This window comes from Peromyscus eremicus, chromosome 4, assembly GCF_949786415.1.
Source record: "Peromyscus eremicus chromosome 4, PerEre_H2_v1, whole genome shotgun sequence".
Lineage (NCBI taxonomy): Eukaryota > Metazoa > Chordata > Mammalia > Rodentia > Cricetidae > Peromyscus > Peromyscus eremicus.
Genome location: NC_081419.1, coordinates 140109604 through 140125882, shown reverse-complemented (window position 1 = coordinate 140125882; position 16279 = coordinate 140109604). Strand labels below are relative to the sequence as shown.

Here is a 16279-nt window from a genome sequence, read left to right as displayed (position 1 = left end):
GCCCGCCAGCCAGGGCGCCTGTGCTGGGCGGGGCTACCTTTGTCTCTCTGTCTGGGTGGCTGGAGACAGCTTCCCGTGGCACCCCAGGCTTGGCTGCCACATCCTCTAGGAACCTCTGCCCCCAACCCTTCCTACTGTGTCTTTTCAAAAACAAGTTGAACTGGCGTCCAGGGGTTTGTCAGGGTCTCATGCCGGCTGCTGATCTCACCAGAGTCCAGCTGTGAAAAGAGATGTGAAGTCTCTGTCTTTCTGACCTACCTCCACTTCATCCTGTTTCATTTATAAGACACACACATGCCCCAAACATACATACACTTGCACGCGCGCGCACGTGCACACACACAGACACACATATTTATACACACCACACAAACATATACACACTGACACACATGTATACACACACATATATACACTGACACACATATATGCATACCACACACACCACACAATATACATACACCACACACACACATACACACACACACACACACACACTTGACATACACATATACATACATCATACACACAAAACACATACATGTGTACACACACACATACACACACACACACACACACACACCCTCATATTTGGGGAGAGTTAAAACTAAGATTCAGAGAAGTTGGTTCGTTGTCCTGAGGTCACACGGCAGGATAGAGGAAGATCAGTGGTTTCCAACTCTGACCTCCATCCTACCCACAGTCTTGCTCTGTCGTGGCCAGTTTGACTCTTAAAAGCTGGTGTGCATTGTTTGAGCTCCATCTGTCTGTCTGTCTGTCTATCATATATACAGTGTTCTGTCTACATATGTGCCTGCATGCCAAAAGAGGGCACCAGATCTCATTACAGATGGTCGTGAGCCACCATGTGGTTGCTGAGAGTTGAACTCAGGACCTCTGAAAGAGCAGTCAGTGCTCTTAACCTCTGAGCCATATCTCTAGCCCTGAGTTCAATATTTTAATAATTCAAGGTAGGGAAGTGATGACTGCAGAGGGCAGGGAGGGCTTCTTGGAGGAGGTGGTGGATAAGATGGCGCTGGCTCAGGGCAGAACTGGAAACATGTCAGCAGGAAGAACATTTGCCAAGGTCCTGGGGCAGGAATAGGCTTGAAAGTGTGACGCCAGTGTGGGAGGATGGAGTGCTATGGAGATCTGGACTTGAAGAAGAGAGATGTATTAGTTGCTTTTCTCATTGCTGGGATACTGACTTGACCCAAATAGTTTAGGACAAGAGGAGTTTGCTCACAGTTCAAAGGTTCAGCCCATCATGACAGGGGTGGGGTGTGCGAGGCGTGGTGGCAGGAGTGTGGTATCTGCTGTGTGGAAGCAGAGAGAGATGAATGCTGATGTCCAGCTTGCTTTCTGCTTGTGATTCAGTCTGGTACCCCAGCCCATGGATGGTGTCAGCCACACTGAGGGTTGTGAATGTGGCTCCTTGGTGATCTTAGTCAGGGCCTTAAGCTTCATAATGGGGAGTCATGGAGAGTTATGCTGAACGTTGACTGGATTTTAAGGGATCCTGAGAGGTGAGGAGGCTGGAACCCCCAGAGGCAGAGGTGTCATTGACCAGATGGGCTGGGAGAGGCATGGGCTGTGGACTCTGAGGGACCATGGTAGTTAGGACTGGGAAGACCATGGTTGGGTGCTCTTGGGCCCTGATAGATTGGGTTCTTGATGTCTGTACTCCCTGGGATCTAGGTGGACCTATAAACTCAGGCTCATCAGTAAAGTGATGGCATTTAGTCCAGACCCAGCCCTGGTCACCCTGTGGCTTATGGGTGGAAACAAGGTCACCTTCCACCTGTGGCCTGCCTGTGAACACCAGCCCATGTGACTGTGTGACAGCCCTGTTTACGGGGCCATCGTGGGTGTCGGTCCAGGTGACAGAAAAGGATCAGACAGCAGAGTTGAGGGGCCAGCCACCCCTTTGCCACCTGCTTCTGCCTCCCTCGATACCATCACAGTCTGTCTCCCTGGCACGTGGGGAATCTCCTTAGACAAGCATGGTGGGGTGGAACACGCTCTCAACCCAAGGCAGGGACACCACATGCTTGCCTGGCTTAGTCCCCTTGGGCCTCACTGTAGCCAGATGCGACAGATTGATAGCTGATGGGTCCCCTGGGTTGGGACAAGTCCATGGACTCCTTTTCCCAGGGGTCTCTATGTGACCACTGCACAGTTAACCTGGGCCAGGCCTCACATCCTGAGCCCAAAGTCTCTAGGAGTCTAACCTTAGTTTCCCTTAGGTTGGGTCTCTCTCTTTTCCTCCATGTCCTTTCTATCCTTAGCCATCCCTGCGGCCTCCACAGTAGCTTCTCCTCTGCTGCTCTGTCTCACCCAAGCTCTGTAGCTGCCAGCATCCCTCCTCGGTAAACTCCGCTTCCTCTACTCTTACCCTGAACCCATGACATCCACTTCTTCCCAATGACACGTCTTCTCCAGCACTCCAAAATCCACACCTGTAACCCTAGCACCGGGGATGTGGAGGCAGGAGGATTGAGTTTTAGGCTAGCCAAAATATAAGGAAGGGTGGAGGGGTGACAGGGAGGGAGGAAGGGGAAGTGAATTGGGGGACATGTAAAAACTCCTAATTTTGTTTTTTCTCAAAAAAAAAAAAAAAAAAAAAAGGAGGGGTGGGGCTAGCGATGCAGCCTGGAGATAGAGTGCCTGTCCAGCATGCACAAGGGCCTGGAGTTTCATCCCAGCACATACCTCCCCCCCCCCAAGCTAAAAACCATCATCACGTCTGGTGACACCGGGGAGCTATCTTCTCACCTGGCCACATGTGGATGGGCAGTGACTCTGCCTGTGTGAGCACTCGGTTGCTTTGGAGTGCCCTGTGTGCTGCTGTTTTAGTGTGAAGAGAAGAGACAGTGGGAATAGATGTGTGTGCATGTGAACACACGCTTGTGTATGTGTGTGGCCATCTGTGACACCAGGGAGCTGAGGTTCCCATGGGGACAGTGAGGGCCTCAGTGGTAGGGCTGGGGTATGAAAGAGATGTGTCCTGTTTTTGACATTTTATATTTTTTTGTTTGAGTCATGTGAATGTCTTAAAGCATAAAAAGGAAAACACTACAGAAAGGGGGTCATTGTTGAGTGGTCTACAATTGTGTGAGGAAGCAGGTATGAGTGTGGCTCTTTGGACTGTAGGTTCCGGGGTGGGGGAGTGGGCTCTGCGTTGTTAGTGCCACATAGGCGGGACCTTGTAGATGCTCAGTAAGCCTTTGCGTGAGCAGCAGAGGGGGTGGGGGCTGCCCAGAAAAGTAGGCTGTCAGCAGTGGGTGCTTCTTCTAAGTCCTTATCCATGTACCTGGACTGTGCAACCTCTCAGGAGGTCCCGGTTAGCATTTGAATCCATGTCCCTCTGGCAGGGGTATCCAGAATGGGAGATGTGGCCGCTTATCTCTGCTTGCTTTTGTCTTCCCAGGCGTTCCTGCAGCGGATCAGGCAGAATGTGGCAGACTCTGTGGAGAAGGGCCTCACGGAGGAGAATGTCAAGGTGAGGACTTGGCTGCTGTGGCCCTACTCCTTCTAGGTGACTCTGAACTCAGCAGCCCTGGAAGGCCTCCCCTGGGAGGGAGGGTGCACACCAGGCCCCATTCTCTAGTTCAGACTCAGCATGGCCCTTCTGCCTTTTCACTTCCTCTTGTCCAGTGTGGTGCCTCTGGAAAATCCCTTCCCAAGTGTCCTGGGAACCTGGGACCTCCTGCTGCCCTCCTAACCCTGCAGTGGGCACAGACTACCAAGGCAGGCAGGCCCATGAGTCATTGGGCCAGCTTCATTCTGGCTGTGGCGCTGGGGAGTCTGGGCAGTATCAATGGGCCGTCTGTGTGCCTCCGAGGCCTGTGCTCTCCAGCACTCTGACCTCGATTCTGGAAGCCTTTCATTTTGTGCTCTGAAAGGCCTGGACCAGGAAGAAATGGCTATGAGGGGCTATGTGTATCCAAAGTACCCAGGATTTACCATATATGTGGTCAGAGATGACGCCTGCCCGATGTCCTGGCTCTTGTCGCCACATGATGTTAATAATTCTAACCTGGCTGTCCACTCTGCTGGAAGGCACGGCTGGTCTTGGGGTACTGGGTGGGGGTGGGGATGCCTGTTTTCTGGGACCTGTCGCTTCACTCATTCATTCACCGAGTACCTACATTTTATTATACTGATTTATTGTGCACTGTTAGAACTTGGAAGCTGTTACTATCACTTAAAATCACACGTTGTTAGTTTTTAAGATATTGCCTTTCTGTCAGGTCTTAACCGCGCTGTTCAACAAGGGACACAAGTTCTGAGGGATTAGCTGTACCACACCTGGGTTTACCAGTGAAGGCAGGGGAGCATCCATGTCCAGCGGGCTCACTGCCCCTCCCAGTCAGCTCTCCCCCCAGCTGACGAGGCTTCCACTGCCATTGATTGTTTCTGTCTTGTCTTTTCTTAAGACAGGGTTTCTCTGTGTAGCTCTGGCTGTCCTGGAACTCAGGGACCCTCTTGCCCCTGCTTCCTGAGTTCAGGGATCAGAGGTGTGTGCTGCCATGCTCAGCCCTGTTTCCGCCTGTTCTTAAACTTTATGACAAGGAGCTCTTCTGTGTCTGGTGCCTCTCGTCATACATCTGTGGAATTCGTTTGTATTGCGGTGTGCAGTCGTGGCCCATGCTTTCCCCTTGCTCTGTAATATTCACTCTGTGGCCGTACCAGCGTCTAGTCTCCTGTGGGTGGATGTTGGAGCTGTTTCCATTTTGCGGCTGTTATGACCGTTTCTGTGTATATCTCTTGAGTGGGCATTTCTTGTGTCCTTTGGGTATACAGTCAAGGGATGGACACTTCTGCAATGCTTTCACAAAGTAAGTGTAACAGCAAGGTCTCGAATGTTACCTTCAGCATAACCAGGTTCAACCACGTGAGCTAAGTTAGGCTGAAGGGACTGGGAACAATGACCAGCGGGTTCCCCTGGTCACCTTCATGTGACAAGCAGCCCTTACTGTGGCGGAGGAGGAAGTTAGTCCAGGCCTAGAGTGACTGAGGAGCAGGCTCTGGCCCTTCTCTTTCACCATGCACTGTTGTGGGAGCAGGGCCCTGTGAACACACTTGCTGGTGCACATTGTCCTGGATATGTCTGAAGATTCCAGATGTGGCAGTATCTGCACACAGGGAAAGATGCTTTGACACCCGCACAGCTGGCTGGCATGTCAACACTTGCTCTCTGAGCCTCCAGTTCTCGGGGTAAATCAGGACCAGGAATGGCTAAGAAGCCTGTGGAGATCGGGTGCTACCAATGAGTGTGACAATCCCAGGTCTGCCACTGGCCTGCACAGCTGCTGCTGGTGGGGTCACAGCCAACAGCAGCTGCCTGGCTCAGGGGAGCCCCACCCATTGTTGCCTGCTAATGTGCCCGGGGGTGCAGGCTTTTCTGGGAATGGCCCTGCTCTCTCTGAACCCTGATTGACTGACCTCTCGGTCCTTCCTAGATCCTTTTCTCCAACATTGAGGACATCTTGGAGGTCCATAAGGACTTTTTGGCTGCCCTGGAGTACTGCTTGCACCCCGAGCCTCAGTCTCAGCATGAACTTGGGAATGTTTTCTTGAAATTTGTGAGTATGGGAGCTGGGTCGCTGGGTCGCTGGGTCACTGAGAACGGTTGCTGCATAAGCTTAAGGACCTGAGTTTGAGCGTCCAGTCAGCGTTGGCTCTGCCGTGGTGTTTGTGTGCCCATTCCTGTGGTCTGGCTCTCCCAACCACCTCCCAAGAGTCTACAGGGCATGGCCTTGTGTAGGTCTCCAGGCCTCGGCCTGCTGGGCCTTGTGCTAGGCTTGTGTGAGTTTGTGTGAGCCCCTGGGCCTCAACAGGCCTTGTTCTTCTGACCTCCCAAGGCCCAGATTCCTGGGTAAAGAGCCCTCCTCTGAGCTGCTAGAGACCCTCTGGAAACACAAACTTGGTTGCTTCTCCCCTCTTCTAGAACTCTCCTTGGCTCTATTTCATCAGCATAGAATCCCACATCTCTGCAGGCCTGCCACTTCCTGGAACCTAACCCCTCACCCAGCCATACCATCTCTTTGTTAGTCTAGAACGTTCTAAGCTGTCCCCATGGCAGGCCTCCTTTTAGAGTACTGGCAACACAGGGGTAGAGACCTTAGGGCTCCGATCTATTCCTATAGGGCAGGCGAAGTGGCTTAGCAGGTAAGAGCACTTGCTACTGAACCCGGTGATCAGTGTTTGATCCCTGCGACCCTTGTGGTGGCAGGAGAGAGCTGCCTCCAGGAAATGGTTTTCTGAGCTCCACACACATGCCATGGCACTCTTGTCCCCAGACAGAGAATCTATTTTATACTATTTTATTTTTCGAGACAAATATTTGTCTCACCATGTAACTGGCTGGCTGGAACTTGCTATGTAGATAAGGCTGGCTTTGAACTCAGAGATCTATCTGTCCACGTCTGTCTCCTGAGTGCTGGGATTAAAGGTATGGGCCACCACACCCAGCTGTAAATAAAATTAAAAAAAGAGGAGGAAAGCAATAAGAGACTAGCTCAAGCTCATCTGCCTGCTCCATGGGCCAGCAGCAGAGGATGGACAAGCCCAAGGTTGTCACCACATGTGTGACAACAGAACTGGACTTAGGACAGGGAGCCAGAGCTCTTCAGGTTGCGGATTCCCGCTCTGAGTTTGAGGCCTCCGCTGTGTCCGCCTGCTGGGGTTACTGTGAAATCCTTTAGACTGGGTTCATTTAAAAACCTTGAATAAACATGCTCAGCAGGGTGAGTGGTGTCCTTGCTGGAGGGGACAGTGGAGGGCTGCTGCCGCAGACAGAAGGTACTCAGGTACAGTGGCTGCCGTGGGAACCTCCTGTGCTGCCTCAGGCCAAGGCCACCCGAAGATTCCTGGGCCAGCTGTGGGGTGCAGGTCTGTAATCTCAGTGCCTGGGAGGCTGAGGTGGGGGAGTGGGAGTTGTGGGCCAGCCTGGGCTACTTGGACTGTGTCTCAAAAACTGGGAATAAATAGAGGCAGCTGGATGGAGGAGACACTGACTTTGCCTGCACACCTGGCTGAACCCCTCCTTGGGCAGTTCCAGCGGCTGGGGAAAGCGCAGCTGGGGAAAGCAGCCGCCAGGCTGCTCAGTGTGAGTCAGTGTTTTTAATTTCAAATCATGTTTTAATTTAAAATGTAGCACCTTCACTTTCTCTGCCCCCATGCTGGGGGAGGGGACGGGTGAGTCAGATGGCTTGGAGTTTTACGGTAGCTGGAGGCAGGTGTGCAGGTGGCTTTCTGGGGGCAGCTGATGAGGTCGACTGAGTGCCATGCTTGTCTAGACCTAAGCTGGTTCCATCAGGGAGGGTGCCAGAGTTGGGGTGGCCTTGGGGGCTGTGCACAGTGGCAGTGAAGGGGCCCACTTTGGGACAAGCAGTCATTTTCTTAGACGTGGGGCTCTAAGCAGGGATTTAGCAGCTAGTACCAGGGAACTGCACCATGCTATTACTGGTGGACCCTCGGGGACAGCACGGTGGCCTCTCTAGCCCCAAAGGTCACATCCAGCTTTGTTCTTCATCCTTACCTCCTTGGGAATCCCAGGCAGCATCTAGGCTGGGGGAGTAGGAATTGGCAGGCTGCAGACCCTTCTGCTACCTACTTAGTCCTTAAAAAGAACCTGCACCCCCAACCTCAACCAGTGTGTATTGAGTTTACACAGACAAGCACTCAGGGGCCTTTCATCTGTGTAGGGTACTGTTCTAAGTGCTCCATGCATGCCAGCTTGCTAAAACTGCATGATTTTTAGGGAGGTGGCACACGCCTGTATTCCTAGCACTGGGAAAGCTGAGGCAGGTGGATTGCCTCAAACATGTAGCCAGCTTAGACTATGTAGTGAGTTTAGGGCCAGCCTGGGCTAAAGAGTAGAACCCTGTGTCTCAAAACTTCACAGTAGCTTTTGAAGATGGTTATTTTACAGATGGGGAAACTGAGGCTCAGAGAGACTAAGTTATAGTTTGACTTTAGATAACTAGTCAGTGTCAGAACTGGGAGTAAGCCTAAGACATTGTGACACTGGAATCTGTCACAGTTGTAAGTGACACTGGCTCCTGAGATACCTGCAGAAATCTGAGTGCCAGGCACGGTGGCGTGAGCTTGCTGGACTAGGCGAGACAGACCTGCTCCCTTTGGCTCGCATCTTGCTAGGCAGGTGACATGGAGAATAACAGACATCACTTCAGATAGCACACAGATGGTGATAGATTAGGAGGTGCAAGAGTCGTGGCGTTGACTAGAATGCTTCTGGGGTCCACTCAGGGTCAGGGTTGCTGCATGTAGCAAACAGGAACACAGGATGTAGAGTGGTTTTTCAGGTAAGCATCCAGGTATATTTTAGTGTCACATGCAGTATTAGGGACATGCACTAGATACTGGCTTGTGGGTTTTGTTTTGTTTTTTTTTTTCTCGAGACTTGTGTATGCCCTTCTCTGGGTCCAGGTCTTCCTGTGGTTTGGGGCTGATAGCATCTTCTCCTGGGTGTTTCCCAGCTGTGACAATCCGCATGGCTCCCCTGGTAGCTGGATCCTCTTAGTCCACTGCTGTGTGTCCTCACCTACCGCTTCTGTGTGTACAGCCATGTGTGAAGAACACTTAGCTCCTCTGCCCCTTGGGAAGAGACAAGCCTTCCACACAGGGACTTGAGGGTATCAGAGCAGGGTCCGCATCCACAGACCAAGGCCTGAGCTGCGGCTGGGCTGCTTGCTATGAGGGCAGTGGGTAGCTGAACTGGGTCTGGGTGGGGGGGTTGTCTTGGTCTGTGTTCCGTTGCTCTGAAGAGACACCATGACCTCAGCATACTTATAAAAGAAAGCATTTAACTGGGGCTTGCTTACAGTTTCAGAGGGTTAGTCCGTCTTCACCATGGTGGGAAGCATGGTGGCACACAAGCAGACATGGTGCTGGAGAGGTAGCTGAGTCCTGCATCCAGATCTGCAGGAAGAGAGCGACACAGGGCAGGGCCTGGCTTGTGCTTTTGAAACCGCAGAGCCCATCCCCAGTGACACACTTCTAACAAGGCCACACCTCCTGATCCTTTCAAGTAGTGCCACTCCCTGGTGCCTAAGTATTCAAATCTTGTGAGCCTGTGGTGGGCATTCTTATCAAGCACCATGGTGCTACTTGCTACTCCTGGCTGCTCCAGGCAGCAGGTTGGGCTTTCTGGAAGTCTGAAGGAAGTGGGGTGCCCTTGTAGATTGTTCCTTTCTTCCCTCTCTGCACCTGTGGCAGATATTACTAACCGAACACAGTGCCCTGTCTCTTGATTCCTTCATTGCCATTGACTGGGGTTGACATATGGGAGGAGCCAGGCCTTTCCTTGGCTTCTGGCCTGGCTCTTTGTGGTGTAGATGGAGGTGGACAGGGAGATGTCACTTCGTTATGTTTGAGCCTTGTGCTTTGCATTTTCTTCTTAGAATATGACTCACTGCACCCAGTCAGCAGCTCACAACCACCTACCTGTCTTCCAGCTTGAGGGGATCTGATGCCCTCTTCTGGTCTCTCTGGGTACTGCACTCATATGTGTGGAGTACAAGAGAAACACACACACACACACACACACACACACACACACACACACACACACTATAAAAAGAACAGGACTGATCAAGAGGATCTTCACCGTCTGTGACAAAAAGCAGTAACTTAGGCTTCAGTGAAGAAAGGACTATTTTTGTTGCTTGTCAGTGAAATCAGTCTTTTGAGGTGTGATTGGTTTCAGGCATGGCTAGATCCAGGTATCCTTATGACATTTTTAGGATCATTTTTCTCTGTCCTTGGTCTGTTTCCCATGCATTGGTTTTATTCTTAGAGGGTAGTGGTGGTGGCATATAGGGACATCTCTTATGATGGCTGAGGTAGCCCATATGTCTCTTCCAGAACACCATGCTTCCTTAAGGGCCCCTGTTGGTAACCCTTGCCAGGACAGGGAGCCCTCTGACCGGCTGCCTGTTAGTTACCTTTCACGTCACTGAGAGAATTCCAGGTGAAAGCAATTTTTTTTTTTTTTTTTGGTTTTTCGAGACAGGGTTTCTCTTGTGTAGCTTTGCGCCTCTCCTGGAACTCACTCTGTAGACCAGGCTGGCCTCGAACTCACAGAGATCCGCCTGGCTCTGCCTCCCGAGTGCTGGGATTAAAGGCGTGCGCCACCACCGCCCGGCTTAGGTGAAAGCAATTTAAGGAGAAACTTTGAGTTTGGTTCACGGTTCAGAGGATGATGTCCACCGTTGGTGGGAGGAGCATAGTGGATCAGGAAGCCCAGAGCTGTGGCTAAAAGCAGGGCCAGGTTACAGCCCTCAAGGCCCATCCCTTGCCGCTCGATTCCTCTGGCCAGACCATACCTTCTAAAGGTTCTGCATTCTCTCCAAACACGGTTGCCAGCTGGAGAGCACGTGTTTAAACACACGATCCCACGGGGGACATCGGGCTTTCCTGATCTTTGTTTTAGCCTGTCAGTGTCTCTGTGGGCTGCACAGGTTGCAGGGAGAGGTTGGGGCTCCTGAAATCCATGGGTTCTGTGCACAGTAGCTGCTGATTGTAGTGTTTTGAGCTTGAGTGTTGTAATGCCCAGATGGTCGAAGTTTGCCCCATGGTGTATGTATGTGTGCATGCCGAGTGATGGTGACATTTTTTCCATATTGTCCCTTTCCCAGCAGTTGGTATTTGTTGCTTATGTTTTTTTAGCCATTCCTTGCAGGGTACCTGGAGTGCCCCACAGTGTTTACCATGTGCCAGCCTCTTCTCCTCAGCTCACACATACCAGTTAATCCTCCAGCAGCCAGATGTCAGGAACCTGTATTTCACAGAAACCAAGGAGGTTCAGGGTGGCAGAGCTCCCTGGCCAGGGTCACTGCTGCTCAGGCAATATGGGGCGGGGTGTGCCTTCTCATGATGCTACAGTCCCTCAGAGCTTAGCCTGTGGATTTGTGGCTTCAGGTTTTTATCCCGGGCATTGCCCCCAGCTGTGACCTTGAGAGTGCACTGGTGTGTGTGTGTGTGTGTGTGTGTGTGTGTGTGTGTGTGTGTGTGGAGGGGGCTGTGAGGTTTTAGATCCTGGTCTGTCCTATCAGGAGCTGTGAGATGACAGGATAGTTTTTCTTTGTTTTTTTGGGTGGATGGGTCAGTACGGACCTTGTGAGGTTATAGAGAAGAGTGACTGTCCACACTCATTGAGAGAGCGGAGTGGCCTTGACCCAGTGCTTGGCCCATACTCGTATGACTGGTGTTCCTTAGGATGTGCCCTCAGGTCTGTGGAGCCCAGTGCAGTTGTGGCAGGCTGGGACTCCTGTTGGTTTGGAAACTCCCGTCCTCCCTCCATTTCCCCCTTCTGTCTCACTCCCAGGCTCTTGTGGAGGAAATGGTCTCGGTTTTGCTCCTTCTTCTGTCCCCTCCCCCATCTTCCTCCTTGAGCTTCCTCTTTCCTGTACCCTCTGTAGGAAGCGTGGACTGTCGGGGCCACTTCAGAAACAGGACGAGCTGCTTGCCCTGCCGACCCACCTCTTCCTTCCTGAGCTTCTTGGGGTCTCTGGTCCATCCTCTGCCTGAGATCTAGGCTCTGCCGGCCTTCATTCCCAAGGGGCTTCCCCAGGATATCCTTGTTTGGGGTTTGGCTAATTCTAGGACCCTTTTGGAGTGAGGAATGCTTAGCTGAAAGTTTCCTCCTAAGAGGGGGAACTTAGGAAACTGTCCAGTTCTGAAACCCTGGTGACCCTCGGGTGACTTCTGGGCTGGAAGGAGTCCAACTTTGGGCTCTGGGTCACCTAGAGATCAACAGAGGTAGCCTCCTGCTGTAACAACTTTCTGACATTTATTAGCCTCTTGCTATTGACACCAAGGCATAGGGTGCAGGTGGGACCTTAGATTCACAGCAGGAAATACAGAGCTGGTGTCCATGCCCGGGTCCCCTCGCTTAGTCCATATCCCGGACCCTCATGATGTGCTGCCTCCCATCCCCAGAAGGTCACCCAGGCTGCTAGAGAAAAGTGAGGAAACTAGACCCAGTCTCGAAGCAAGCTACAGCCACTTCATCTGGAGGCCCGAGCTGTAGCCTGTGCAAGCCCCCAGGGAGTCTCAGGCTCCTGCCTCTGCCTCTGCCCTGCCTCTCACAGCTCTGCCCTTGTCTTACAGAAGGACAAGTTCTGTGTGTATGAGGAGTACTGTAGCAACCACGAGAAGGCCCTGCGGCTATTGGTGGAGCTCAACAAGGTCCCTGCTGTGCGTGCCTTCCTCCTGGTGAGTACCCTGCCCTACCTCTCTGTCTATCCCCAGCCTGCCTGAGCTACCCACAGCTCCCACTGGGGATTCCCTGGGCTACTTACAAAAACAGGCAGTGGCCAGATTACAGTCAACTGCTGACTTCTGGTCTAAAGTAATGGTAAGGTACCAAAGTGGGTTCTGGGGAATCGAACTCAGGTCGGCAGGCTTGTGCGCCAAGCGCTTTTACCTGCTGAACCAACTTGCTTGTCCCGCCTCCCACTTTTTGAGACAGGATCTTACTCTATTATAATGGAGCTCACACTATTATGATTCCTGGGGTAACGGATATTTGCCGCAATGCTCGGTAAAACGCAGGTTTTAATTCTGGTCAGCCCTGTGACCAGCTAAAATTTCTAAGGAGACATTAGGACCCCCCCCCCCCCCCACATTCTTTGCCAATAGTAGATTTGGGGACTTTATGATGTCAGATGCCTCTCAGGGTCTGGGCTTGACAAAAGAACTCATCAGGGCTGTAGTCCTGCTCTGACCTGAGTCCCTTTATATCCGGCCAGGCATATACTCCATGCTGCCATTTTCCCATGGGAATGCGGAGCTTAGCTCACGGAGTGGAACGGTCCGGTGGCGCAGGGAACTTGAGCCAGGCCCACAAGGATGCAACCTGCACCACAGCCACCCCCCACCCCCCCAGTCATCTCCTCCTTTGTGCACGGCCTCCAGCCAAGCATCCCAGGCCTTTGATGCAAACATAGCATGTATTTCCTTCACTGGCAAGTTCATACTGCCTGGCCCAGGGCCACTGAGCATCTGAGGGAGGCAAATTGGCCAACTCTCTTCTATTTTTGCCTTCAATCCGTCAAGCTTTTGTGGCTGGTCCTCCTTGACTACAGACAGCCCTCCGCACCTTCGAACTTTGCTCTTGTATTCATAGACCAATCTGGGCAGAACATGGAGACAGGAGGTCCCTCTGCACTGGTCTGTGCCTTTCACCCCCACTGTACTACCCTAATCCCTGCTGCCCAGGCTCCACCCTTGGAGGATGTTCCCTGGCCGCTTCAGGGCTTCTGGGAGGCAGGAAGAAGCCAGGGAGGTGAGCGGGGCATTGTAAAGGAAGAGTCCGCCCTCTTCCTCCTCATGCTGTCTCTCTGGTGGGCCAGGCTGCCATATTCCGGCAGCAGCTGCCTGGGGTCTGCGTAGACAGGGAGGAGTGTGGGGTGTTGCCATGTGCCATCTGTCTCCCTCCTTGCTGGCATCTCACAGCTTCTGGCCACCTGCAAAAGAGCTGTCATAGATGTTATGGGAGGTGACTGTGTTGGGAACAGCAAGACTGGCACTGTTCGAGATGGGCTGTGTACTTGCTGTAGGACTCAGGGTCTCTGGCTTTCATGCCTCTGTTTTTGTGTCTATTACATGGTTGATTCATGGATTCAGTCAGAGGCTTTGTGTTGAGAGCTTGTCATCTTGAAGGGATCAGTGTATGGCAGGTACAGCAGTGGACAAGGCAGATGTCTCAGTTTTCATGGGGACAGTCCAGTTGGGAAGTCCTAAATGGTATATTTTGTAGCCTTAAGTTCTCTGAAGGAAATGTGGTCCTGAGGATGCGTGAGGGAGGGAAGGAGTGGCTGCTGCTTTCGATTGGTCTTTAGGATAATGGTATCTAAGGTGACAGTGAGGCAGGGCTGCGGATATGGTGGGAAAGCGGCAGGGGTTGTCACCAGCGAGAGCATTCCCCGCAGAGGAACTGCAGTGCAAAGGCCCTGTGGTAGATGTGTATTTGAGGAAGGGCAGGAAGGCTAGAGAGGACAGAGGGATGAGCCTGAGGGGAAAAGGAGGTAGAAAAAGGCCCGAGATGAGAAGAGAACAGTAATACTGGAGGATTTCATGTCTAGAAAGAATCCAAGACCCAGAAAGACCTCATGGAGGTAGATCATCTGTGCTCTAAGTGCCCTCCATGTGGGTGTGACCCATGGTCAGTGAACTTTATCCCCAGGAAGAACATGATGGGACTCCAAAGACTAGCAGTGTCACTCTGAGTGGGGTGGGAGGCCATGGGGTCGAGAAGAGGATGGCCCAAATGAATTTGTGTGGGAAAGTGTAGCTAGAGTTTTCCTGCCTGACCCACAGTCAGGACAAATCTCTGTCACCCGCCAGTCCCACAGCCGCTCAGACCCAACCAAGTAAACACAGAGACTTATATTGCTTACAAACTGTATGGCCGTGGCAGGCTTCTTGCTAACTGTTCTTACAGCTTAAATTAATCCATTTCTATTAATCTGTGGACGTGGCTCGTGGCTTACCAGCATCTTCACATGCTGCTTGTCATGGTGGCGGCTGGCAGTGTCTCTTTCCGCCTCCTTTCTCCTCTCTGTTAGTCCCGGCTATACTTCCTGCCTGGCTACTGGCCAATCAGTGTTTTATTTATTGACCGATCAGAGCAATTTGACATACAGACCATCCCACAGCAGGAAAGGTCCCTTGGCTTTGTGAGGTCGGGGTAAGGTTGGGCATACATCTCTTCAGGCTGCTGAACATTTGCCATATACCAGCAGCTTTAAATGAGACCATGTACCTCATGTAGTTTGGGGAAGTCAGAGGCTCAAAATCAAGGGGTCTCATGGAGCCCTCCCGGGAAGCCATCTTCCCTGTTCTGGCCCCAGGTGGTCCTTTCTGGATCCCCTCACACCGTTCTCTCCTCCCTCTTCCATGGCCTCCCTGCGTCCTCTCCTCTTGTAAGGAGGCAATGGATTTAGGGTTCCTTGTCCCATGTGACTTCATTTTAACTAGTCACATCTGTGGAGATCCTGCTTCCAAATAAGGTCACTTTCTGGTGTCTGGGTTGGTGTGGCATTTGGGGGATAATCATTTACCCCACCATAAGGCTACTGCACCAGTCCAGGCAGAGGCACTGGTGTTGGGCGGGTGTCTGCAGAGAATGAAGACCCAGTTGACAATTTTCCTGACAGCTGGTCTTGGGGTGTCAGTGAAGCAGAGCACCCTAGGATTGTAGCAGACAGCTGTTCTGTCTATGACCTTGAAGCACCTCCGCCCCTAGAGATGCAGCAGGTAACTGCTCCACCTGCCTATGACCTTGAAGTACATGCCCCTGGGGCATGGCCTCAGTGACCCTTAAGACTCTGACAGAGGCAGCTCTAAGGGGGGCGATGTTTATTTCAGCTCACAGTTCCAGGGTCCAGTCCATCATTGTGGGGAAGTCAAGGTTGGAACTTGAAGCAGCTGGTCACATGACGTCTCCAGTCAAGAGCAGAGAGGGAACAAATGCGTGCAGGCTTAGCACCCAGCTCACATCCTTCACTTTACACAGTCTAGGACACAACCCAGGGAATGGTGCTGCTGGGCTGGGTCTCTCCATATCAGTTAGTATAGTTGAGATAGTTCTGCACAGACATGCTCACAGGCCAGTCTGAGCTAGACAGTCGTTGAGACTGTCTTCCCAGGTGATCCTAGGCTGTGCCAAGCTAGGACCCCAACATTTGGCTGACTAGAGTAGCTGTGTCCTCAGATGGTGAGGGCTGGGCTGGGAGCCGGTGAGCAGGAATGCCCTTTTAGATGAGAGGCAAGGCGTGCTGGGGAGCCAGGAGCCTGGGGTGCAGGGAAGGGGCCGGGCTGGAGGTGGGAGCTGGAGTCTCTTCAGTCAAGGCTGCTCGGTAAAGCCGTGGGTCTAAGGGTGATCTACACCCAGGAAGTGAGTGTGCATAGTGCAGAGGCTAGATGGCCACGGGGTGACACTCATCTGAGGATCCTGTGCTTATGTGGGTTTTGAGGAATTCTGTCCCCAGGCCCCCAAGAGACAGGAGAGTAGTGAACACAGCCCAGACGTTTGCTTGCTTTTCTTTCAAATGAAAGTAAAAAGAGGCTGGGATGTAGCTCAGTTAGAGTGCTTGCCCAGCATGCATTAAGCCTCGAATTCCATACCTAGCCCACGTAAACGGGGCATAGTGTTGCATGCCTGTAATCCCAAGACTCAGGATATGGAGGCAGGAAGATTAGACATTCAAGGTCATTTTTTCCTACACAATGAGTTCACAGCCTG

General features: G+C 52.1%; 1 protein-coding gene across 1 annotated transcript in view; it reads left to right on the top strand.

The window, feature by feature from the left end:
- The window catches only part of Prex1 (phosphatidylinositol-3,4,5-trisphosphate dependent Rac exchange factor 1), a 162933-nt gene that overhangs the window by 64107 nt on the left and 82547 nt on the right, over positions 1-16279 (top strand). Inside the window, exons 3-5 of the mRNA XM_059258980.1 lie at positions 3431-3502; positions 5466-5588; positions 12142-12246. Of these exons, the coding sequence (XP_059114963.1) occupies positions 3431-3502; positions 5466-5588; positions 12142-12246 (300 nt within the window). The remainder of the gene's footprint in view (positions 1-3430; positions 3503-5465; positions 5589-12141; positions 12247-16279) is intronic.